A 27,473-nucleotide genomic window follows, 5' to 3' on the forward strand; every position below is an offset into this window, starting at 1 on the left:
ACACTGGAGAAAATTCGAACATAATCTATAACAAAAGTTAAAGTTTTCTTTATTTTAAAAACATGACATTTTTTAATCTCCTTTTTTTTTTTTTTTTTTTTTTTTGCCTAATTTGCCAAACTAAGAGCAAACGACCTTGCCTGTTTCGTGGCATTTACACAATGATAACAGGCACGAGCCATCTGTTCCAAATTCTTGCAGCTACGACATACGAGATATGGACGTTAAATGTGAATTTCAATCCCTTTTTTTTTTTCGCTAATCTTTATGGCACTCATAGTAAACGTGTCATAAAACACGAATAGCTTAAGAAAACAACTGACGTTGTGGACGCACTTTTAACAAGCAATAATATGTCAGATGTCATATTGCTCAAACATTTTACTTTCCAAGAGTTGTATAGTCATTCATAGTCTACACATTTAGCGTAAGATGTACGGCCTCGTAAATACCTTGAACAAAAAGGACATACGTATATCAATCAGTCAATAGTCTGTTATTATTGGTTCCTGTTCTATTATTAAACAATAAGATAATCTCAAGTACCCTTTTTTTTTTTTTTTTTTTTTTTTTTGCTTAAGAACAGGGTGTGATATCAGCAGCACCTGGTTTACTTAATAAATAAGAGGGGCATGCCGAAAATTTTGAGATATTAGCATTTAATACTAAAATCCATCATGTTTAAAAGCGTATGCCCTCTAGTGGTGCAAGGTATAACTGCAAGGCTCCAGGTTTATTTGAAAATTAGTGGGATGGAAGTGTAAATAAGTTCGAGCCTGTTGATCGGCAACAATGGAGCTCGAGCAATGTAATTTGTGTGCGATGATTGTTTATTATTTTAAGTACAGTTTAACGCAAGAGCGGAGTCGTAATCGTTTAGAAAAATGTTTCAGGGATTCTACCCCTTCATGCGCAACCATTTTTAATTGGTTTGCAGAATTTAAACATGGCCGACAAAGACTGATAGATGAGCCTCTGCTGTGGGCGCCCTAGCACCGCAGTTACGGATGAAAATTTCGCAGCAGTAAGAAATCTTGTGAAAGAGGATCGCATACGAGGAAATTCAGTCGACCTCGAATATTGGATCACCTGCAGTCCAGTCCATAATAGAAGATTATCTCGGCTTTTCCACGCATCGCTGAGTCCCACATGTGCTTATACCTGAGCAAAAAGATGAAAGCATGCAGTGGTGCCATCTATATGCTTAAAAGATTTTGGCAGGAGGCAAAGTAAAGACGTTTATAATATCATCACAGGTAAGAAACCACGGATTTACAATATGATCCCGAAACAAAACAGCAGTCGACAGTATGATGTTTTCAAAATGAAACTCCACCTTCGAAAGTTAAATGCACGGAGCGTAAAGTCATGGTGGCATCTTTTTTTCTCTAAGACTGGCCATGTAGAAATCATACAGTTAGATGATCACGTACAGTGACAGCAGAAAGGGAACATTACTTATTACCTTCCGAATGTCTCTGAAGTTTGGAGATCTACCCCCTCCCCCCAAAAAAGTCTTCACTCTCTCACTTTCTTCTTCATCGCGACAATGCACGGCCACACAAAGCAACGAAAATTTTGGAGTTTCTACAGGAAAGTGGAATTCGTGTTCTACTCACCCGACTTATTTTCCACTTTTAGCTCCGTGCGATTTTGCCTTGTTCCCAAAATTCAAGATAAAGCTTTGAAAGACGCCGCTTTTAAACAAGCGAAGGAGGTTATCGCAGCGTATAATAAAACTTCTTAATTGAAAAAAAAAAAAGTATTTGACTCGGTTTTTAAGAATGCAAAAGAGTATTGATGTTTGGAGGGACTATTTTGAGAAATTGTAAAAGGTTTTATGTAAATAAATTAACTTTTCAAAGAATATCTAAAAGTTTCAACATGGCCCTTGTAGTAACGTAAGATGATTCCAGTATTTTTAAGTTTTTTCTTTCTTAGGACATGATCTGATGTAATTAACGCCTAAAATAATTAAAGCATTCCTGAGCTCTTAAGTACAAAGTTTTAGTTGATGCCTGTTTTACTAATAACTAGGGCCCGGAAGTTGATTTTTTTTTTTTTTTTTTTTTTTTTTTTTACGAGTGCCCGAAGACGAGGCTTAACATAATATATATTCATTTTGGGTCATTGTAAGCCAGAAAATGGTGGATTTATTTGTCCTTTTTTGCCTTTTTCGGCGTATTTTTCGTTTATTGGTCTTTTTTTAATAAAGCTTTTAATAGGCCTTAACGTCGTTTTTTGCCCTTCATCTTTCGACAATAAATTTACTGGCCATTAACTCGAATCACCACCACCTCTTAAACATATTTTCTTTAGTAAAGAAAATTCAAAAAATAAGACATTCTTCAACGACTGGACTGATAAGACCAGATCTGCAACAATCACAACTCAGATAAGGAGGCGTAACAATGTCATCCAGCATGGGGGGGGGTAAGTGGAGGGACGTTTTCTTATTTTAGTTAGTACTTCAGTTTGTGGAATCAGGACAGACCGTTAACCTACCAGAAACTTGTATTTCTTGAGGATTATATCCATCAAATATGTAATTCTCATTAAATTGGGTCTTATTTTTAAATCCTTTTTTCCAGTTTTTAAGTCCTTTTTAAAGATATTTTTAGGTCTTGTTATAGGTCCTTTTTAGGCAATTTTTAGGTCTTCAATTTTCGAGCCCTACTAATAACAAGAGAATTTCAGTGTTCTTACGTAGTATTTTCCATTTCAGAAGGATGTGATCTGTTTTTGTTGGTGACTGTTTTACTACTAAGTAACATAATCAAAACATTCCTGTGTTCCTAAATAAAACACTTTTCTTTCAGAATGATATGATAAAAAACAAGGTAACTTCAGCGTTCCTATGTAGTGCTTTTTCTTAGACTACCGCACTATATTCTGCTTGAGTGTCGGAACTCTTAGAGAACGTCTTTGTCCATCCGTCCGTTGGTCAACAGGTATCAGATCAAAAATCAGTAAGAGATATCGAGAAGCGGTTTCTTGAAATTGATTCAGCGTCCTAAGAATATATTCCCATCTCCTCCGTTAACCTTCTATTCGAACCGGAAGTGGTTGATTGTAACCACTTCCGCTTTCAACGTTTATCGGCATATAATTTTAAAAAAAGGGGTAATAGATAGCGACACGTAGTTTATTTTTATGTGAATTCAGTATTACAAAAATATATTTAATCTCTAATGCAACAGGGAGTGATAGACATCAATTACATTTCCAGTTTAACTATATAGAGTCAAAATAGTAAGATATAACGAACAATGACTTTTATTTATTTATTTATTTAGCAATTATCAGATACAGCTCAGACGCAATTTTACACTAGATATCTAACAACAACAATAACAATGGAAAGGATTTGGGAAGGTATCGGCCAGGGCCTATTTAGTAGGTACCATCCCGGCATTCGCCTGGTAGGACTGAGGAAAGCCCTGGAAAACCCCAGTCAGGATGGTCGGCAACGGGAATCGAACCCACGACCTCCCGAGTGCGAAGCCAACGCTCTACCACTTGAGCTACTTCGCTCGGTAAAGTATTGATAGTGTTTCAGCGTGCGAGGAACAAGTTCCATCTTTGATCTTATTCCTCTATTCCAACCTATACTTACAGATGTACTACTTCAAGTATTGGGGAAGTATTGAATTGGGGAAGTCTGTCATAGTTTCGCACTACGAAATAAAACTCATTGGTTTCATTAAGATATGTATTAAGAATAGGATTTTCTTTCTTTTTTAAAAAAAAAAAACAACATCTAATGTCTTGGGAGAATGTTTTGTAATATTTTACACGTAATTTATATTTGTAAACACCTACACATGCTTTTTATTTGTAAACAATATCACGTGTTTTATTTTACTATTTTTACTTTACGTGTTTTTTATTACTAGTACTATAACTACTACAAGCAAACAACAAGCATTTTTATTATCATTAAAAGAGAAGTTCAACTTAGAAATGCATTTTTTTTACAAATTATTTCTATTTGTGGAGTTGAAAATTCTAAAAGGAATAGCGTTTGTTTGATCGCGATACGTTCAGTCATTAGCGAGTAACAGAGGAAAAAAGATTTTGTGATGACGTCATCCGTGGGCAAGCTGCGAGAGCAGGCTTCCATAAACACAGTGCCAAGCACAGTGTGACCATCGCTAGTACTTTCGTACTAGATTTAGTACCTTTTATAATATTTGTGTTCTAGTACGTTCACCAACAAATCTAGTATTTTTCTCCTCCTCTTCGTTTCTCATAAATACATTTGGGAGAGAAAAAGGAATCTCATAAAAATTTGGCAATATACGAAACTTTCTGTGTTCCTGGTAACATTTTTCTTCCTTTTTTCAACAGTGGTATTTACAAGAGCGGAAGTGGGACACAGGTGCCGTCCGATCGTTTCCTCCAACTAATAAATGACTACAGTAAACAATAGACCCTATTACAAATTTGGTGACCTATTTAAATAGTAGGCTATTAAGGAATTAAAACTCGATTTTTTTAAAAAAGCTCATTTTATAATATTTCTTCTGTTTTCCCGACATCCTCTATATTCGTCATATCTGTGTTATTTTACTGCTTTTACAGTGATTTGGGGATGTAAAGTCAAAATTGGAAGGTTGTAAGGTTTGCATGGTTTTTCTCGAATTTTGACTGAAAACAAAATAAAGAGGGAGCTGCCGGAAACCTTCTAATAAGATATTAATATCGTAAAATGTGATAAATAACGGAAGCTGATAAAATTTTAGTACTTTTTCTCCAGATCTAGTAATTTTCTTCTGCATAGGTTAGTACGAAATATTTTTGGTGGGTGGTCACAATGCCCAAGCATTTCGTTTGTGAACGGTTCGGTGGCGCGTTCTAAATTGTGATTTCCTTTTCCAAAACTGATTGCAAGAACTTAGAAATGTCATCTGCATGTGGAAAATAATAATATCTGATGGTGGGTGCACAAAAGATTTTATAATATTATAAAACATACAAAATGAACTAAAATTTCGAAACCAATACCATTTAAATAGATGGAGAACGAGATTGCTACAACACCTAAGTACTTTTTCTTTAATCTTAGTTCTGATTCCCAAACACAAGTATATTCATTTTCACATTTCGTTGCAATTTTTAATTATGACCCTATAATTTTGTGCTTCAAGGTAGTGTACAGGAGCTGAGCATACGTGGTAAAATGAAATAATATCTGTAAAGTTTGTCAGAATACGAAAATTATTTTACCGGTTAAATTTGTTTTATTCGCATCGCTCACAGCAGAACAACTCTCGTCACACGATCCATCATCATTCTCACTTCATACAGAAAAATTAAACGATGAATCAATGTCCTGAGGAACATTGTCATCGTCACTGATTCCTTGTACAAGCCGGTATATTTCACTCCCCAATTCACATTATATAGCAGTTGTGTTTACTTTTACTTCAGTACCTTCAGAATCATAAGTGACACCGTCACTATTATTCTCTAATGCCTCCTCTTGACAACAACCGGCAGTAGCGTCTTGTACTATTTCCCACATGCGACTCATGTGACCAAAAAAAAAAAAAAAACATTAGCGCCACTACTGTCTAAAAAAATATATGACGAACATTCAAATGAAATCTGGTCAGTGCGTCTAACTTTGTCTTACTTGTAAAGTGGCACCACGTAACTGTGGGTATGGTGGCGCCATCGATTGGTAGAGAGACTGACGCGTGCGCACCGTTTGACGTTGCATAGAGCCAGTGTGGTTTCACGCCGAAGAGAAGGTGGTCACGCAAGTTATCGTCCACTACCGATCATGCAGGCGAGTAAGCAGGAACAACGACGAGTGATTCGGTTTTTGGCAGCGGAGGGAGTTGGAGGCCATGAAATGTATCGACGGATGAAGGTTGTGTACGTAGAGTACAGTCTGAGTCGTGCAAGTGTTGTTGAATGGCGCAAAAGATTCCTTGAGGGGCGCGAGTCACTGGAAGACGATGCTCGTCCTGGACAGGCTCATCGTGTCATCACATCGGAAATGATTTAATCTTGGACAACCGCAGAATCACCATGGACGAGATCCATCGGTTACTGGGTATTAGCGTGGGCACCGCCCACACCACAATGCATCAACACTTGAACTTTCGAAAAATTTGTGCGCAGTGGGTTCCCCACTAACTGACCGCCGAAAAGCGAAATACTCGAATGGTGCTGTCTTTAAGTCATCTGCAATGTTATCATGAGGAGGAATACGGCTTTCTGTCGCGTATTGTCACAGGGGACGAAACATGGTGCCACCATTTTGAACCGGAAAGCAAGCGTCAGAGCAAGCAGTGGAAACATGCGACTTCACCACCTCCAAAGAAATCAAAGGCATTGCACACCAGTTCTGATAAGGTCATGATGTCCTTTTTGAAGCCCACTGCTTGTCGAGTTCCTGGAACGGGTTACCACCATCAATGCCTAGCGTTATCAAGCCACTTTACAAAACCTTAGACAAGCCATCAAGTTTAAACGCCCAGGCGTGTTGTCTAATGGCGTTATCCTCCTGGATGATAATGCCCGCCCACACACGGCCAATGCGGTGAAGACGACATTGCAGCAGTTTGGATGGGAAACACTGGGACATCCACCGTACAGTCCCGACCTTTCACTGTGGGATTTCCATGTGTTTGGACTTCTAAAACAAGCTATTCGCGGACATCGATTCGCAACGGACGACGAAGTATGTGACTGGGTCCAGGCCTGGATCAACAGCAGCCTACTAGCTTCTTCAAGGGTGGAATAGACCGGCTAGTATCGCAATGGGATAAATGTGCCAACAGTTTTGGCGACAATTTTTGAGTATGTGTACTGTGTATCACTACTTGTGTGAGTATGTGTACTGTGTATAACTACATTTTTGAGGTAATACAATCATTACCGTTACTTTACACTAGTGACCGGTTATAAAAGAAGCTGTAAAATCTTCATCAGCATCAGTTTTAACTAGTCATCTCTCTTTTAGCTTCCTAGAGCTCTAAACAATCTAACGTAACCTAAGCCTCTTAGCTTGCCTAAAGCTCTGTAAAAACTCAATACCTTCTTGCTTGTCTCGAGCAATGAAAAATTCTAACTGCAACCACCTAGCTTCTCTAGAGCTCTGCGGTACCTCAACCTCTCTATGCTTGCTTGAAACACTACAAATTTCAAAACCATTACCTCTTAGCTTGCCTAGAGCTCTGTAGTATCCTTCTCTTGGTTGTCTGAGCCTTACAACACCTATTTATCCACACAAACTATATAAAAACCTTTATACTAGTCTTCAGATCACAATTATAGAAACTTTGTGTGTTATATTTATATGTATGTAATAACACTTTCATAATAAAAAGTCGTAAAAAATCCAATGTGCCTAATTGCTCTACCTACTGCCTTTATCGAAGTAATTTTACAATATTTTATTAACGACTGTATCACTTACACCGCCAATCCTCGCTAGGATTGATCATGAGACGAGACGAGACAGAGTTCCTCTAGTAGAAACATACAAGACGGAACATCATTTTCACGAAATCTTGATAATGATTACGTGATAAATACGAGGGCTGTCCATAAAGTACCAGACATTTTGGACTATCGCGGCAGTGGGCGGGGCTAGAGTGGCCACCTTGGTGTCAGAACGTTCGTTGCCACACTTAGTATGCATCCGGTTGTGATAGCGTGAGGACTGTGACGCTCTTACTGTGCTTTCTGTGACGTGTTGCAATGTGCGCTACAACTGAAAATTCTGTCTCTTGTAAACTGCGTTCTGTGATTAGGTTTATGTTTGCAAGAAAGCCACAAACCAACTGAAGTCCATCGCCAACTGTGTGAAGCGTACGGACATGGAATAATGAGTTTTTTCACGATAACGCAGTCCACACACTTCCAAGTCTACCCGAGAACTCTTGGATGGTTTTCGATGTGCGGTGTTCGATCACCCACCATAAAGCCTGGATTTGGCACCGAGCGATTGCCACTTCTTCCCACTGAGAAGATATGGCCCGCTACGCAATGCTTTGATACTGGCGCCGAAGTGAATGTCGCTGTAACCCAGGGGTTCAAATAGCAGGTGGCAGATTTCTACCGCGACAGTATTGACGGTATGGCAAATGCCTTATGTGAAAACTTATGTAACGGTATGGTAAATGCCTTAATTTCCATGGCGATTATGTGTAAAAATAGCGTAAGAGTGTACCTTTTCAAATGTTTATAATACAATTTGGTTTGAACATTCTATTACTCTTTTTATTTCAAAACGTCTGTTACCGTACTTTCTGGACAGTCTTTTGTATATATGAGGAATATATTAAAAAAGAAGTCCTTTACCTCAGATGTTTGCCATCTTATCTTTCTCGTGTATCATTACTAGAAGATTTTTCAAAACATTATGTCGTTATCCGCCATTTATCCACCATTTATCTTGTTTTATCCACCATTTAATCAGAAGACATGCCTTTCTTTGGACACCTGAAACACTCAGCATCGTTTGTGTTCGCAGAACAACGAAATTCTGTGAACCATTTTTGCAGTATTCCGTGAGAAGGAGTAGAGAGTCCATAGTACTTTTCAAGCTTTTCCTTTGAACCGCAGTTTTTTTTTTTAAGTGTTTTTGAACAAAATTCAAAATCTACGTCTTTTTAATTTAAAATACTAAACACATATTTATCTGGCTTAGAATCTGTCAACAACAGTATAACAAACAATAGAGAATCGAAATTCTTAATTGAAGATGGTAAATTTAAACTACAAAAATCAAACCTACGATCGGAGTGCGCTATCTTGTAAAAATCACGAACTTATCAAACGTCCCTCGAATGATTTTTTTTTAATGAAGTATGACATTTTAGTGGTACGATGTCATTTTTTTTTTTTTTTTTTTTTTTACTTTAAGTGGATTGAATAGTAACCAGAACTCTTGTTTTCTCCTCAAATATTCTGCTGAAACTTGATGAGTTATTAATGGAATGAAGAGCGATAGCATTGGATGGCTTTCAAAATGTCTTCTGTCCCTTTTTAGATGTAAAATAAATATTAGATGTACTCATTAACCTTGCATGATCTGCGACCTTAAACAGGCTGATATCTTGTTAGCATTAGAATGTACCCTAATTAGAATCAAAAGTTTTAAGTATATAAACTAGTCACTTAGGCATATTAATGTAAAAAAACGAAGAATAGTCAAATATAGCTTGATGGATATTTAACGACATGGTCTTTCAGAGATTTTTTAAAAAAAAAATCTCTTGAGAATCTGTGATTACCGATGACAAATTGCTCTAGGTCACTGAGTACATCTTTATATCCTGTTCATTCATTGACGCTGGGTAGAGAGTATGAGGGAAAAGCGTGTATTAGTATACAAGTTTTTTTTCCTCGTATCTCTTCCGTCTATCAATACAAAACTTGGTACACACATTTCTTAACTCATATAGTATTTTTTTTTTAGATACATTTGGATTGTGTGCGTTTACCAGGGATCACTCCTGAGGGGTCCAAAATTGATGGGAGGGATTTCTGGAGGGAATTTTCCCGACATTCTTCCAATTTTCCCTGTTCAAGTACGTTATGGACCCCAATACATAGACCTCTGGAAAGCTTGTTTCATGCTGAAGGGAATGAACTATAAACCTTGACTTTCCAATGAACAGTGTTGCTACAATAGCTATTTCACTGCGAGTCTACGATTTGTTTTATACTTGCAGGGTTAATGGGCCCTAGGAACTTACTCCGTTGTCCATGGCACTTAATTTTTTGTGCATGAACATATTTTTGTTATCGAATGGACTAGGTTTGATTCGGATGTCCGGATGACAGGTTCATGTCCGTTCCTTGTTATATGATTTCTTCACATTCCCACCGGTGTTCTTCACGCATTTCCAGCAGTCTAATTTTATAGTCCTCATATATTACGATATTTTAGCTAACAAAATCTTAACTCACTGAAAGAAGTCTTACGATGACACTCTTGATTTGATTAAACTTTTGATTTTCCCTCTTCTTCTCATTCTTAATAAACTCAAATGGTATATTATCTATCATTTTCGTTACGCAGTATGTTTGTGAACTTGTCCAATGAACCATCCTCCTTACTTTCTCTCGTTTTAATATCTAAAGTATGCAGCTTATTCTTGCTATTATACTGCTCCATAATGTATTCTTTACATCTTCCTCAAGTCGTAATTCGCTCATTTAGGCTCATCTCCATTCAAGGGCGCCCATGTTGTGGTTTCCAAGGGGGGGGGGCAAGTATAAGCGACATTTCAAATGTAGTTCAAATTTTGCGGTAACTATTCTAAAATATCTATTGGGTTTTCGATCTTCCGAAGCACAATTTCCTCTAAAGGAGGGGGCGTCCCCTTGCCCCCCTGATGGGCGCCCTTGTCTCCATTTGTATTTTCGATATTCTCCCTTGCTTCCTTCTATTTAATTCAAATTTACCTTCATATACGTTATTCAAATTTTTATATGCTTTTTAATTCCTCTTGTCACCTTCGCTTCTATTGTATATTCCCCTGTCTTTGTATACAGTATAATAGATTTCCCTTCTTAATTCGCAGATCCACTTGCTGTACATCCTTTCCTTCCCTTCTCCACTCTTTCTGCGTTATGGAATTCAATTGTTGCTGGTTAAGCAATGAAAAAAGTGTGTAACTATCCAAGTCTACTTTGACTAACCAAGAAGTGTAACTTTTTTAAAAAATCTTTGAAAGTGGCACACGTCAGGCGGAAGTTTAACAACAGACATAACTTTCATTTGTTCTGCCTATGTTTTTACTTCTTCCTCCATATAGATCTAAATACTTTCAGCATTGATCCACTTATCTCGTACTCAAAATATTTTGGGGGGACGCCCTTGCTAGAGACGCCTGTGGTTCCATAAACTCAAAAAGTTTTGATGTTGTTAATTGAAATACAAACATGCGATGTGTGTCACCTGTTACACGGGAACCATCCAGACGATAATTTAGCTCCAGCCAAATCTTGTTAAGCGTCACCGATGTGTTAGAATGTATAACTGCACTGATACATTCATGATAATCACTCAGGAGTATGAATAGTCTAGGTACATACAGTAGATTTACCAGTTCTTCAGGAACGCATAGTGCAGCTAAAAAATCCATTACATCAGTTGCGCTTCATAAGATTTGCCTAGAACTGAATTATTATCCCGATGGTTCCCACATAAGAGATGGAGCACACATCGCATATTTGTAATTTAATCAACACCATCAACACTTTAGTGAGTTTCTACAACTAATTCGAAAGTATAAGCAGAATAGTAATTTTAGTATTAAAGTTATGTGCTTTTCAAATCAGGGATTGTTTTCGTACTCACGCTGTACAAAGCAAATTTTATACTGTACAGACCTGGACAAAATTGCAAGATGGACGATTGAAAAATATTTTTAAAAACAGACTCTTACAAGTAGTATATGCTTCACTGTTAGAAGAAATGAATGATATTTACGAACTACTAGTTAACAGTGTATATTCATATACAGTAAATAATTTAATCTATTCCAGCAGAATAAAAACTAATCAACTGCAGCAGATTGGCACTAAACGACATTTTTTAGTGCCATAAAAATGTTTTTTTCGATTTTTTCGAAATCTACGCATGATTGTTGGTCTAATATAGTTTGCTTTGGCCACATTTTATTTTCTGACGGGCCAAAGTGACTTTTTAGTACTTTCAGTTCCTTCGTCACACGATTAATACAAGACTACTTCCAAAATTTTGCCTATTTTAATCTGAATTTTATTTGTTGACGTCAAATTCTACTTAAAGCGATCTACCCATTGAGGTTGGGTGTATTTGTATTTTTCTGTAGAAAAAAGTGAAGCAAAAAGTAATAAATAAATAAAAGCAAACGAACAAAACAAATGTAGTTGGCAATTCCTTTAATATACCTAAATAATTAACTCTTATCTCTCTCTTATCACATAACTTCTGGCATAGGAATTGGACACTCAATAAACTAGAGAACATTTGATAAGAAAAGGAAAAAATTTTGTATCAAGCGAGGGAAATTTTTCTTAAATTTATGAACACTGTTAGCTGTCAGCATTGAAGAGTTGGTATGGTTCTGTAATCCATCTCTTTCTTGGAGGAAAAATAATGTTGTGGGCAGGGTTTCGTAGGTAATTTACTTATTACGTTTCTTTTACGCAAATTACGCGTAATTTACGAGTACCTGTACTAGTAAATTATGTGACGTTAGCACAGCGTTACCCAACCTTTTTCAAGTTGCGGCACACTACGGGTGTAACTTGAAGTCTCGCAGCACACTCATAGATATTATAATTTGTATATATAAAATACCGTGCTATTTTTTTCTGTGATTACTGATCTTCTCACACAGAAGAAAGCTCAATCACGGTTTTAATGCTTATTTTTTACTCTAATTTAAAATTAGAAAATAATTGCAATGAAATATAGGACTCAGGCTTTTAAAAATATACTTTTTTTTTTTTCGAAAACTTTATCCAATCTTTTACTAAGAAGGAAGGTCACTTAAAAACGAACGACCAAACAAATATATTGCACTTCTAAAACACAAATGTAGGTAATTTGCATGCATGTTTACTTTGTCGAAAAGATTGAATGATATTTTAAAATTTCAAGTTATGAAAAAGTCTGCAACAACAAAGAAACAATAATGGTCATAACAATGACAAGAAATATTTTTTATTAGATGCACGGCTTTAGCAGCTACACAGTAATGCAGATACAATAATAAAGTATATTACAATTACAGTAATTTTTTCCATTGTAGGTATTCATAGTAATGTGAAACAGAAATATAAAATTTACAGTTTTTTTATATTTTCATTTACATATTTCTTGTCTTGCGATTTGGTTGCTATAGAATTAATAATTTTGTTTCAATTTCCTCGCGGCACACCAGTGTGCCGCGGCACACCGGTTGGGAAACGCTGCGTTAGCAAAATCAGTTTTCTTTCACGTAGATGTAAAAAGCTATTTAAAAAAAACATTCAAAACCAAAATACAGTCAAAAATAGAACATTTTTCCCAAGCTTGCTAGCATTAGGTTTAACTGAAGCGAAGTTTATACTTTTACAAAGTAAAAAACTTTCTGTTTCAAAAATCTTGCCTGCCCAGAACCACGCGGGACGATATCTCATCAGTTCAAAATGTCGCGGGACAAAATTTAAAATATGCGTACTTTATATAATTAGAACTCTATTAACGGACATCTTCATAACACGAACATACTTTTTTTTTTTTTTTTTGTCTCGGTAAGGATGTAAGTATTATGTACAGGGTAGCCCAAAAGTAGGTATACAGTACCGCATTGATCCAGTTTAACATTCTAAGCTGAGGGTTTATTTGCTTCGACTGTTCCGAGATTAAGGTATAAGTAAAAGGCTTTAAGAACAAATAATAAAGAAACTAGGCAATAACATTAAGAAATGATATAAAATGCAATAAGCTGATCAGTACGGTAGTGTATACCTACTTTTGGGCCACCCTGTATTATTACGGGATTCCTCTATTCACGGGTATTCTCAGATATGGATACTATTAGTCCTCTCCCTCCCCCCTCTCAGCGTAACATGTTACTAACATTCTATTTTCTATCTTTATAATGCACAGAAATTATTCTTATCACATAAAACTTCGACATTCTGTATTTAAAAAATTAATCCGAGTACGGTATGGCAGACAGAGGACTAATTTCAAATCGTTCAGCTGTTTTGAAGTGTTGATGGTAAAGACAATTTCAATTTAATTGTGGAGAAAAATATAAAACATGCCCCCTTCTCAATTAATATCTGAATTTTCGAAAACTCGCTTCTTAATTTTAATGAGTTCGCATACAGAGGTTTATCTTCTTAACTTAAGGAATTTTTAATGTAATAAATTTTTGGCATTCATTTTAAACTCCTAGTAAAATTCGCAGTTCACTCTCATCAAATAATTTAACTAGAATAGGTTAGATGGATAAAATTTCTCTAAATTTGAGTTTATTTTACGATTATATATCCATTCATTTTGAACCATCAACTTTTCTCTTTTATCGTCTAAATTTAACATTTTCTGATTCTTATTATTATTTTGATCTCAGAAGTTCTTATATTGTTTCGGTTAAACCGAGACGTCTGGCAACCTTACCCTAGCAGCATATTTGAGGTAATGCTCGGTTCTTCAGGAACCGGAATTCCAAACACATTGAAATACAGGGTTCATTATCAAAGTAATGAGCATGATGCTACCCTGACTTCACAATCCACCGCAGCGCGCGCTGCCGGCGCGGAAAAAGTATTGGGTGGTCCGTCCTTCCAAGCGCGCCCGGAGTCAGTCTGCTGAGAGCAGTAACAGCATGTACATGTCAATCCGCGTGAAGCATGTTTTTACAAGTTGTTAACACGGCACGATGGAGGGTTCGCTCGAACAACGCTACGCCATAAAATTTTGCGTCAAGTTGGGTAAGAATGCTGCGAAAACTTACCAGATGCTGAAAGAGGCCTACAAGCAGGACTGTTTGTCAAGATCCCAGGTCGGAAAATGGCACAATTCGTTCAAGGAGGGTCGGGAGGAGGTCACCGACGAGCCCCGTTCTGGACGCCCAACAACAGCCAGGACCGACGACAACGTTAACCATGTGCGTGAAGTGTTGCGCTCAGACCAGCGTGTGAGCATTCAACAAATCGCGGACACCCTAAACATGTCAACATTTGCGGTACATGGGATAGTGACCGAGGACCTGCAAATGCAAAAGGCCTGTGCGAAGCTTGTGCCGAAGGTGTTGACGAACGAACAAAAAGAACTTCGAGTTTTGCGCTGCAAGGAGTTGTTGGCATTGTGTGAAAGTGATCCGGACTTTTTAGACTCGGTCGTAACTGGAGACGAATCCTGGATGTTCGAATACGATCCAGAATCCAAAAGGCAGAGTGTGGTGTGGCACACCTCATCCTCCCCCCGCCCCAGAAAGGCGCGCATGAGCAAATCCCGAATCAAAACCATGCTCATTGTCTTCTTCGATGTTCGAGGAATCATCCATTTCGAGTTTGTGCCACCAGAACAACCTGTCAACGCAGGATTTTATCTAGAAGTGTTCCAAGAGACTGAAACGCAGGGTCGCCCGCGTTCGAAGTGACATCAAAGACTCAATGAAACTCCACCACGACAATGCATCAAGTTACACCGCCTTCACCGTCGTCGACTTCCTGGCCCGGAGCAGAACCCCAGTGGACTCCCACCCCCTATAGTCCTGACCTGGCTCCTAGTGACTTTTTTTTTTCCGTTATAAGAGACACCTCAAAGGAAAACATTGGGACTCCGTGCAGAACATTCAAGACCATGTTACAAGGTTTTTAAAAGACAGCCGAGGACTTTAAAGATGCTTTCCAGGTGTGGAAAACACGTCTCCAGAAGTGTATCGATGCAGAAGGAGCGTATTTTGAGGAATTTTAAAGATTCGTAACAATCGGAACAATAAAACAGTTTTTCTAAAGCAATGCTCATTAATTTCATAATGAACCCTGTACATTGGCTAAAGCATAGTTTAAAGGTGTATATTGGTCATCAAGTCATTTGTCGCCATTAAACAGTATTAATCTCGTATTCGCGATCTCATTTTTACTTATTTCGTAAAGGTTCCATTGACAATTAAGATGCTTGGAAAATGTTTCGCAAAGTGGCCAATTACACGTAGGGCAAACATTGTTACTCGGCTGGGACACCGTTTCAGACTTTTGACCCAGCGTAGTTTACAAGTCAATTGGCGCAACTGAGAAACTTCCATCCTCCACGGCTTTCCGCTAACCTCTTCGTCTTCGTGTACGATTTTTGTGTTAATAATGTCCATTAACTGTAGTCTCTTTCGCCCCCTCCATCTGTTTCCTCTCACCATACCCTCTAGCATGTCCCTCATCAACAATTTCTTCTTAGCCAATGTTCCAAACAGTTTCTCTTCCTCTTTTTAATAATATCTAAAATTGTTCTTTTCTCCCCATTATTTTTACGACCCTCTCATTCGTTGTCCGCTCGACCCAGCAATCTCTCCATTCTTCTACACACCTACACTTCAAAACCTTCGAGTCGTTTTTCATCATTTTTGCGTAATATCAATGTTTCTGACTCATATAGTACAATATTGCAAATATTACAATTACATACGCACTTCTCTTCTGCCAGTCTAAAATTTCTTCTACTTTCTCATAATTTTCCTTTACTTCTTCATTTGATTGCAAAGTCGTCGGTGCGTATGTCTGTATCACCGCTAGATCCTTCTTTTTTCCTTAAAGTCTTAACATCATCAACAAATTCTACTTCCACTACCTTCTATTTTAACCCTTTGGGGATCCCATGGTACAATTTGTACCATACGGGTGTTTCATGGTACATTGCGTTATAACTCTCCTATTTGAGCTTTTTCGTCCGTTTTCTTTTATCTTTTTTTTTTTTTTTTTTTTTTTTTGTTTTTGTTTTTCAAGTCCAGAGCCATTGTAGAAGACATTACGTATGGTTTCACACCTTCCTGCGTCGAGACATAGGAGGTGATGACGTCATAAGTAAAATTTATATTTTCGTGTAATACCTTTTAGGGGGGGGTATGTAAAGTATTTTTGGCGAGCTTATTTTTGCACGTAGAAGATTGAAATTTTGCACAAACATGCAGTCCACAGAGTAGTATTTACCAGATTTTTTTCAGATTTCTGCGTTAAAACAGAGGGGGATGCAGAGGGTCAAAAATTTGAAAAAAGGGATATTTTTACCAAAAAATCCCGTTTTTCCTCATTTTCCCGCCTTAGATACATGATGGAGACAAGTGAATGGTACCGTCTGAAAGGCAGTTCTATTCTGAAGAGAATGATGTACGACACATGGCCCTAGGGTAATTAGGGAAGTGTCAGGGAATTTTTATCAAAATATACTTCTTTATAGGGGAATTTTGGACATTTTCGGTATTATTTTTGTGCTGGCTTCTTTTTGCACCTAGAAGGTTGAAATGGTGCACAAACATTCAGTCCACCGAGTAGTATTTTCCAGATTTTTGATCAGACTTCTGCGTTAAAACAGGGGGGTACAAAGGGGCTAAACGTTGAAAAAGGGAAATTTTTACCAAAAATCCCTTTCACGGGATTTTCCCGCCTTAGATACATGATGGAGGCAAGTGAATGGTACCACCTGAAAGGCAGTTCTCTTCTGAAGAGAATGATGGGCGAAACAAGACCATAGGGTAAATAGGGATGTCTCAGGGAATGTTTAAAAATTTCCCTCTGTATACGGGAATATGGGACATTGTCGGTATATATTTTTTTGACGGGCTTACTTTCGCACCTGGAAAATTGGAATTGTGCATAAACATTCAGCCCACCGAGTAGTATTTACCAGATTTTTTTCAGATCTCTGCGTTAAAACAGGGGTGTCAAGGGGGGCTAAAAGTTGAAAAAAGGATATTTAGACCCAAAAAATCCCGTTTTTCCTCATTTTCCCGCCTTAGATACATGATGGAGACACGTGAGTCATACCGTCTGAAAGGCAGTTCTATTCTGAAGATAATGATGGGCGAAACATGACCCTAGGGTAATTTGGGATGTCTCAGGAAATTTTTTACCTGAGATCATGGTGTTTTACGGTAATTTGGGGCATGGTGGGAATTCCTGATAAAATTTCTCCCGCCCTTGGTGTTCAAGATAGAAACTTGAAATTTGGCACACACATTCAGTATACCAAGTACTATTTATCAGATTTTTTTTATACGGCTACGTTCACACAGGGCCGCTCCAGAGGGGCCCGAAGTGCGAGAAAAATTTTTCCCTTTGACATCATTTTCCCCGCTCCTGGTATATGGTATGAGCATGCAAGTGGTATCATTTGAAAGCCAGGTCCATTCTGAAGAGAATGAGGTATGAACCATGATCCTAGGATAAATAGTGACGATGCAGTAGCTGCTTGACTGAAAGTCTAAAAAATAGCCCCAAAACCCCGGATCTCTAGCGCTTACCAAGAATTATTCCAACATCTTTATGACCGCTGTTTTCGTTACCTAAGTAAAATATTCTATATCCTTCCCTGTTCAACACCCTATTACTTTCTCATCTAACTTCACGAACTCCTGATGGTTGGTAGATGCTTTGCAAAGAGGTCAATTACAACGTAAGACCAACGTCCTCAATTGACTGGCCCACCGTTTGCCACTGTTAGCCCTTCTGTCTAGGCTGGTACGAGACTTAATAGCAGTGTTTCCCCCAAGGCAGAAAGTGCATTTTCAAATTCGAGACGAGACGATAAATTTGACAATTCTTCTTATTTTCGAGACGAGACGAAAAATTTTTTCGAGTTTCGTGCACGAAACACTGCTTAGGTGTTACATTATTCATAGTAAAAAATATAAATTGATAAAATGATTGCGCAAACACAATGAAGAGTCCCTAGTAGCAAAATCTGTTGGCCCAACGTTGGAGAAATGGTGGTGATGCGACAAACAACGTTGGCCCAACGTCAGATTTGTCCACTTTAGCAACCATTTCTCAACGAAAAGAGCGTTTCCCCGACATTTAGCCAATGCTAAAGTATCGTACTTCTTGATTGGGAAAACAGTCAATTCTAGTATCGTTGCGTGAAGGTCGAGAGAATAGTTGGTTGGTCAACCAAACATTTGACCAACGTTGGGCCAACGCAAGTTTTTCCGCTGTAGGCTCGTACTGATCATCACCCACCATTTTGACCAAATCCCACTCAATCCTCAACGGTGGGCCAACCAACCTTGCTACTAGGGGTATTTATCAAAGTTTAAAGACATGCGAGTCATCACATAATGTATATCAATAACATACTTAAATGTTATATTACATCATACTTCGTGGACCTCTCCTGATTCTGGTAAAATTCTAGATGCAATTTAGGGCATAAATTTTGTACATAAATTTACAAAATAAGAAAAGAAAATTTTGAGACGAGACGAATAGCCTTCCGAAAATCAAGATGAGACAACAAAGAATTCTACGAGAATCGATACCAGATGAAAATTCGACAAATGTACAAGACGAAACGAAAAACTCATTTCTCGTCTCGTCTCGTCTCGCGGGCAACATCCCTTAATATTATATTTATTCATATTTGGAAATGTACTCATTACTTCTTTCTCATAACATTGCGTTATCTAAAACTAAACTTTTTAATGAACACTGAAAGTATTACCCTCCTCTCCACACACACACACAGAGAAAAACTTCATTTGCACTCCGGCTATTATCAATTTATTTCAATAACTGCATGAAACGCCTTAATACTATAAAAACGGAAATCCGTGGCTAAAAATTAAATTTCTACTTTTACTTGCCATATTATGTTCTGTACGTTAAAAGAAACAAATGGTTAATGAAACTGAATGATTTTCAAAGAATTTGTGGAATAAAAACGTGGGAGGAAGCGGGAGAACCCTGAGAAAACCCACAAACATTGAGTTGTCCACGACAAATTCACATGCCCTGGGCAGGCCGATATCCAGCCCAAAAATGTAGGGGGAGCCGATCCAACAATATTATAGTTCATTTGCAAACCTATCGTGAAAAGTTTAGGGGGCAGTAAAAATTTAGGGGGGCGGCCCCTAGACCCCCGTGGATATGGGCCTGGCCGTGGGATAAAAAGGGACACCCTGCACTAATAATGAGCGTTCTGCCACTGAGCTACCGATCCCTCAGTTATAGCTTGAAAAGCAACTAATAGTTATGAGATATGTAACCTGAATATCAGCTGTCACATTTTATTATCGGTTTTCCAGTCTAGTAACCGTACCTGTTAATATATGTAACCATAATTACCTTTGACTTTGGGTCAACACTAAAATTTTATGAGCCAATTGAGAATAGAACCCGGGATTTAGTACAGATACACAGGCCCATATCCAGGGGGTCTATGGGGCCGTCCCCCTAAATTTTTGCTGTGCCCCCTAAAAGGTTGACGGTAGGCTTGAAAATGAACTATAATATGGTGAGGAACTATAATATGGTTGTATCGGCCCCCCTACATTTTGGGGCTGGCTACCGGCCTGTAGATACACCAAAGAAAAGTGACAATACGGCTACTCAAGAGCAAATTCTTTATTCGAATTAAGCAGAATTTACTTAATAATAATAATAATAATAATAATAATAATAATAATAATAATAATAATAATAATAATAATAATAATAATAATAATAATAATGGATTAAATTTTAATCAGATATTGTTTACGTTATTTTAAAAACACATTACAAGGTATGCTCAGAGGTCACTAACATGTAAGAGAGCAATCACTCAAATATATTATTAGTTTTTTTTTTTTTTTTAATCATGAAGGAGGAAGGTTTTAATAATGTTGCCAATGTGACAGAAAGTACAGTATCATTAATACTTGTGTATTAAGAACGTGTAAAAGCAAATAACATTTTTTTAACCAGAAAAGAAAAAGCACTGAGAACATTCCATATCTACACCCAACGGATAAAACTAACTGTCATAACTGGAAATGTGTCAAAATATGCAGGCGGATCTAGAAGATAAAAACTTGGGGGGGGCAGCCAGAACCCAGAAATCTTTAAGTTTAACGTCCCACGGTTATGCCGGTTAGGCTAAAAGAGACGGTGATAATGAGAAATGAGTGAAATGTAGAAAGTGGGAGGAAACGGGAGAACCCCGAGAAAACCCACGAGCACGGGGACCTCAAGTATTGTTTTACACATTTCATAACAATAAATTGCAACTGAAACTATATGTAATATTTCAAAAAAATTCCAATAAAGAATAAGATGCAACGCTTACTATAAACTTTCGAATATAAGAGCGGATCCAAGGGGGGGGCTCTTAGGGGCTATAGCTCCCCTGACCCTCAAGTATACACTGGATAAAATGGACTTCAATCCTGTTTTACACTGGATAAAGCGCCAAGCTATGGTTTAGCCCCTCCCTTGATCATATCCTGGATCCGCCACTGTAATATATATATATATATATATATATATATATATATATATATATATATATATATATATATATATATATATATATATATATATATATACAGTAATATATATATATATATATATATATATAATTTATTATTTCGACTTGTTTTACATGTCGAGGTTAAAGCTATAAGAAGCCTTATCTACCACCTAAACATAACAAGATTCAAAGTTCAGAGAATACAATATAATAATAACTACAGAGAGACAATATAATAGTTTCAACAATTTTTTCATTAAAACAACTGAGGGGCTAGGCGCCCGGCCCTGGATTAAATCCGCCACTGAAAATATGCTCTTTTAGAAGCGTCATTTCAGATTTTAGGGGGTTCAAGGTAGAAGAGGCCAAGATTGTCCACTGACATGAGTTTCACGTTTTTTGTCAATATATTAACATACAATTTATTAAAAAATATGCGCTTCCCAAACTTATGGGGGCAATTGTCCCCCATGTTCTTACCAAATGACGCCCCTGCATACAGTGCGGAAAAAGAACTGCATTAAGCTACTTAATTTATTGATATAGGCCTATATTTCCTTTAGTACAGGTATATGCAGATCAACATTTGAGTGGAGTCAAATGAGCAAAAAAATATTTTACACATCCGTGTGTATCGAATGTGACATTTCGGTGTGTAAAATTATCTTTACTCGTGATTATGTGTTATGATTACATGAGTTTGATTTCCTGAGGATAATGTGACATTTTTCTCTTTTCCTTTTCATTATACAGGGAATTAAATAAAATTTATCTTGTTAACTTTTTGATTTGTATTTTGTTTCATTTCTGTACTTAACAGAATACGGATGCACTGAAAAAGAGCCATGCTACGACACTACCAACAATGGATTATAGGAAAGTATTATGTAACCGGTCTGTATTTCCAAAGCATGAATACTCGTGTTTTCTACTGTTTAATGCTGGTTTAATAATAATAATAATAAGGAATAGGAAACATTGACGTGTCTGACCTTTGATATCTATTATATTTTTTATTCTTATTTCCGTAACGAAATCCATTACGTTGAAACAATACATTATTTCCTACTGACATTACAGCGCATAACCATAATTTTTCATACATAAAACTATTCTAATGGCATTGCATTTTGTGGCATTCTATAAACCATATTGTACAAGTACGTAGTGTGACGTGACCTCCCCTCACGCTTCTGTTTACTTGTGATGATAACGCTTTTATTTTGCGCCGAAGGGAGGGGCTGTAGCAGACGCTACGAAAAGCTAGTGGATCGATTATATGGAACAGCTGTACTCCACACATATAACAATCTGTGTTACACATTTCCTCTCAGCCTAGCTTGTAAAATATTGCACAATAGGACATAACAAGTGTTTTGTACTTACCCGCACTTGATACAGCCATGTTTTCCTGCTGTTGTCAATATAGCGCCGGCCACGGGAAAGTTTCTTCTTTAACGATTTTTTGAGAAAAAATAGCGACTCCTTTCGCTATTTATAAGCTCTGTCTTCACTTCATGGCTTGTTTATGATTTACGAAAACTACTGTCTTCTTTTCGTATGTGCTTTAGAGTGGCAATGCCACTGAGCTAATTGTTGCACTATGTACACGTTTAAAACACATATAAAACACGTAACGCGGGTACACCCACCTGTACGCGATTTGTCGTCTGTAGTCTGCTGGTACAGATGATAACCACACGAAGCTGCCAAAGAATTTTTGCGCTTGCCAGCATTGGCGCTAGTGTCGCGTAAAGAAATCAATTGAATCGGAGGCCACCATTTGATGTCCATGTTATTCAAGTCCTTAGCAGCATTAGTACTTAATTTGTAGTTACAATACTAGTATTTACAAAAGCTGATATTATAGTGTTTCACAGTTTTTTTCAAGCCATACAGTTCTCATTAATAAACAAAATAACCATACGAGACCTTGAACGAGAGAAGGGACTGAGACACTATCTGGAAATTAATGAAAACATCCAACAACATAAGAGCTACAAGATAACTGTTTCTAGGTAGTGGATGGATAACTATTATTTCTTTCTCGGAGCTCCTTCGTGGCTAAGCGGTTAGCCTTTTACTTGGGAGACCCGGGTTCCATTCCCGGCGGGAGTTCATGAGGTTCGGATTCCACGTTAATCAGTAGCTCTCGTCTCATGTAGCCTCACTGCCAGGTGCGCCCATGTTGTAGTTTCCAAGGGGGGAAAGTATAAGCGACGCTTCAAATATTGTTTCAAATTTTGCTGTAACTAATGTAAAAATTCTATTGGGTTTTCGATATTCTGAAGTACAATTTCTTCTAGGGGGCAAGCGCCCCACCTTTCCCCCCTTAATGGGCGCCCTTGCACACTGCTGAAAGGGACGTTAAGCTTAAAATCAACTCTACTCTTTCTCGAAACCTTGCATTTTTTTTTCTGCAAGCAGCTTTCGTATGTTCGCTTGAGCTGTCAATTTTCAGAACAGAGGTCAAATAATCAGGGTCTGTTAATATGAATCAGGGGACTTGTTCAAAAGTGAGAAAAGTTGTTCACACTGACACGTACTATTGAACATGGAAACCACGTACCATGCAAATTTGCATATTTCTGAGAACCACACAAGCAAAATAGTCTTACAATTTTAATAAGTAAATTACACACACACACACACACACACACACACACACATATATATATATATATATATATATATATATATATATATATATATATATATATATATATATATATATATATATATATATATATATATATATATATGTATATATATATATATTGCTATTTTCTTGGAGTAAACCGAGGGCTGCAGAAAAATGAGTAAAGGAGCGCAAGTGGCCCGCGTGTCATAAGTTTGACGTACCTAGTGTAAAGTAGTCATTTAAAGTGAATACACAGTTTCTTGTTCATTTTTTCAGTAAACCACAGGAAGAGGAGAAGGAATAGACAGAAAATTTGATCTTGAGAAACAGCAGTGTTGACAGGCAAAGCAAAATATGAAGAGTGTAGTCAATGGTTTTGTAGCTATGGAATTTGTGGATTCGTAACTACACGTACACTACCAACGTTTGTTTTGTTCCATTCTATGCTTATATTATTCTCCTACCACTGTCCTTCCCGCCTTTTGCTTACGTGTATCGCACTATCTTTTTCCATATTGCAAAAGCGCGCTCGTTCCAATGACTGTTATAAAGGTCTAAGAGAACTAAGTTGCTAAATAAGCCTTTCTTTCATCCTATTGGCACTCCTTCGCAGGCCCGTAGCCAGCCCAAAAACTTAGGGGGGGCCCGACTGAAGTTAGGGGGGGGGCGATCGAACCATATGATAGTTCATCACCATATTATAGTACTTTTGCAAGCCTACTGTAAAACTTTTAGGGGGTCAGCAAAAATTTAGGGGGGCCCGGCCCCCCCTAGACCCCCTGGATACGGGTCTGCTCCTTCGTGGTGAAGACAACTACCTTTCTTCCAATTCTCGTATACATGAACTGAGTAACTAGCAATGACTAGTAGTTATTCTTTTACATATAGCAATTAACGTTCATCCCATATAATGTTCTATGAAAGTCAAGAAAATAGATTCATAAGAGAGAGAGATATTTTTCTTTCTTTCTTTGCAGATTTTCGTGTTGTGTCCGTACACGACCAGATAATGTTCATTTAAAAAATATACAAACATGATCATTCTGTATCCTGCACGTGCCGATATAAACTTAAGGCACGGAGGGCACACACGGAGGATTTGCAGCCAATTTGCTTTTACAAAATCACGTAGCTTTTAAAAGCTTTCGTTTGTTATTCTAATTCGTAGCTCCAATACATTTGTTCCAGAAAACAGTTGGTATTGTGGCTTATAGTTTCCCCTATTTTTCTGAACGTATACAACCCCTATATCAATAGGTCATCTGTAAAATATAAGAAGAGTAAATGGCATTGTTAGTTTTGATATTGCGTACATATAAAAAGTTACTGCTTATACATGTTAAAATTAGTCGCCTTTACCAATGATAGAAATAATCTACCATTACCTTCCCCTTCATCGTGAGACTACGGAATTTCCATCCATTGCCTAATAAATTTCCATCCATTCCTAATCCTGGTATCCATTGCCTAATATAAAATTATTTCTATGATAATTTTATGAGGCATTAATATATTTGGCTTGGCACGACTTCAAACATTTTTTTTTTTATAGATAACTAGCTGAACCTGCGCTCTCTACAAAGCGCATCATTCACATATGAGCATGAATCTCCTTGCTATTTCTCACATCTGTATATGTCCCTTTACAGATACAAATGAAAGATACAAATGAATGATACAAATGAATGATAAAGATCGGCAAGAGATACCGTAAAGGGGAGATTTTTTGAAATTACTTTTTCAATATCTCGCACCGTTTGCAACATTTGAGCCTACTTCCGGTTGGAGTTTTTAATTCATGTATGATCAGTATTTTCTTTCTTCTTGCATGCAGTATGTAATAAGCAAATACATTACACACACAATTAATTATAATGTCAATGATATCATGGTGTTCATTTGAACACTCCAAACAATAAAGATTCAACTTAGAGTGGAGAAATGGTTACGTCTGGCAAGATAGCCCCTCCGACTTTAGAAAATTCAAACAATGACTAGGTCATTCGTTTGTACTACGTTTGTACTGTTTGTACCGAAAATATTTTCATTTGTACCATTTTCCTTATAGGGTTACTTGAGAGGTCAACTGGGGGGGGGAGCTATCTTGACGCCAAGATAGCCCCCCAGTATCACAGCACAAAAAATCGAAATACACCATTCGAGAGCAAATCGTTTGTACCGTTTGTACTGAAAAAAGTTTTGTTTGTACCCTGATAGTTTTCGAGAAAGAGGGGTTGACATTTGGGAGGCTATCTTGTAAACAAGATAGGCCCCGTAATATGTACTTTTTTCCATGCTCATTAATAAGTACTGTATTATGTGTTTATTCATGTGAGTTTATGTGTATTTAGAACTCTGTTTACTCACCTAAACTGCGTCCTTTCACGTTTCAGTTTTACACCAACTGAAAAATCAACTGTTTATATCTGTCACATTAGCGGCTCAAGAAGGTCGCCGCTTTCATAGACAAATGCCGAAGCAACTAAGCCATTGTTGAATAATACGGTATTTACTTACGGAAAAGGGCAGAAATAGAGAAAATTTAATTGAATCAGTGAGTGGAAAAACAGTACTAGTCCACAAAACGCATTTTGAGATATTTGAAGAAAGAACGTTTGTTTGTTAATGCCACAAATGTAAGTCGACATTACAGCATTCTGCTGTAACGTGCGAGGTCTTGCAAATTGTACTGCTCTTCATTACAACTCGAAGTTCTACATCTTTAGTGTTATTTTTGCCTTTATCTCAAAGGCTTATTTTGGACTCACACTGTTTTCCCTCTCGCCGATTCAATTTTAACGTTATTCCCAAACAGTTCTTTTTCTATTAATTTGAATATGCACAACCAGAGTTCTAAATACACATAAATTCACATGATTAAACACATAATACTTATTAATGGACATGGAAAAAGTACACATTATGGGGCCTATCTTGCTTACAAGATAGCCCCGCAAATGTCATCCCCTCTTTCTCGAAAACTATCAGGGTACAAACAAAACTTTACGGTACAAACGGTATAAATGATTTGCTTTCGAATGGTGTATTTCAATTTTTTGTGCTGTGATACGGGGGGGGGGGGGGCTATCTTGGCTGACCTCTCAAGTAACCCTATAAGGAAAATGGTACAAACGAAAATATTTTTTGTACAAAGGGTACAAACGTAGTACAAACGAATGATCTAGCCATTCTTCGAATTTTCTAAAGTCGGGGGGCTATCTTGCCAGACGTGCAATGGTTATCCTTCGTTTTCCATTATAATTCGGACATGAAACACACTCCTGGCAAGGTGCAATCCATATATACAAGTATGTTGTGTTGGAACGTATAGTGCGTAGGATATGATGCTTTATTTTTTTTATTTCAACACTTCCAGTGTAGCCGTAAAAATGTAATAAAGAAATAATGGTCTTGTTTAAAAAAAACAATTAGAACTGGACAATCTACGCAAAATTTGCAATCGATCAGTGAAAACGTCATCTTTCTAGTGCCTGTAGTTTCCGAGATCTCATTGTCGAAAGGATTGGCCACAAACATATAAACGCCCACAAACATATAAATTAAATGGACTCCAAAGATGGCAGCACAATTCACTTGCGTTGATTTTGGAGAAGGTTTATTAAAATACAAAGGCTTTGAACAGTAATTTAAAAAGAAATAAACTTTATGAAAAAGATCTATTTAAATATATTTTTTAAAAAAGTACACATACTTTAAAATATTTGTCTTTGTTAAACGTGAAATCACAAATAACCGTAAATCAATGGTTTGAAATCAAAAGTTACATTTTGGAGCTGAGGCGTTTTTATTTACCATCAATAGTTCCTCATCACATCCGATCTTTATCCATTCTGGTGTACCTCAAGGCTCCGCTCTCTC

General features: G+C 37.3%; 1 protein-coding gene across 3 annotated transcripts in view; it reads right to left on the reverse strand.

Moving 5' to 3' along the window:
* Positions 1–22,615, reverse strand: part of LOC145692823 (small G protein signaling modulator 1-like) — a 564,802-nt gene extending 542,187 nt beyond the window's left edge. For all 3 annotated transcript variants that reach the window (XM_081768318.1, XM_081768320.1, XM_081768317.1), the window contains exon 1: positions 22,340–22,615. In XM_081768318.1, the coding sequence (XP_081624444.1) occupies positions 22,340–22,358 (19 nt within the window). In that variant the 5' untranslated portion in view covers positions 22,359–22,615. The remainder of the gene's footprint in view (positions 1–22,339) is intronic.
* Between the last annotated feature and the right edge of the window lie 4,858 nt (positions 22,616–27,473).

Source organism: Thermobia domestica, chromosome 8, assembly GCF_964235325.1.
Source record: "Thermobia domestica chromosome 8, izTheDome1.hap1.1, whole genome shotgun sequence".
Taxonomy (NCBI): domain Eukaryota; kingdom Metazoa; phylum Arthropoda; class Insecta; order Zygentoma; family Lepismatidae; genus Thermobia; species Thermobia domestica.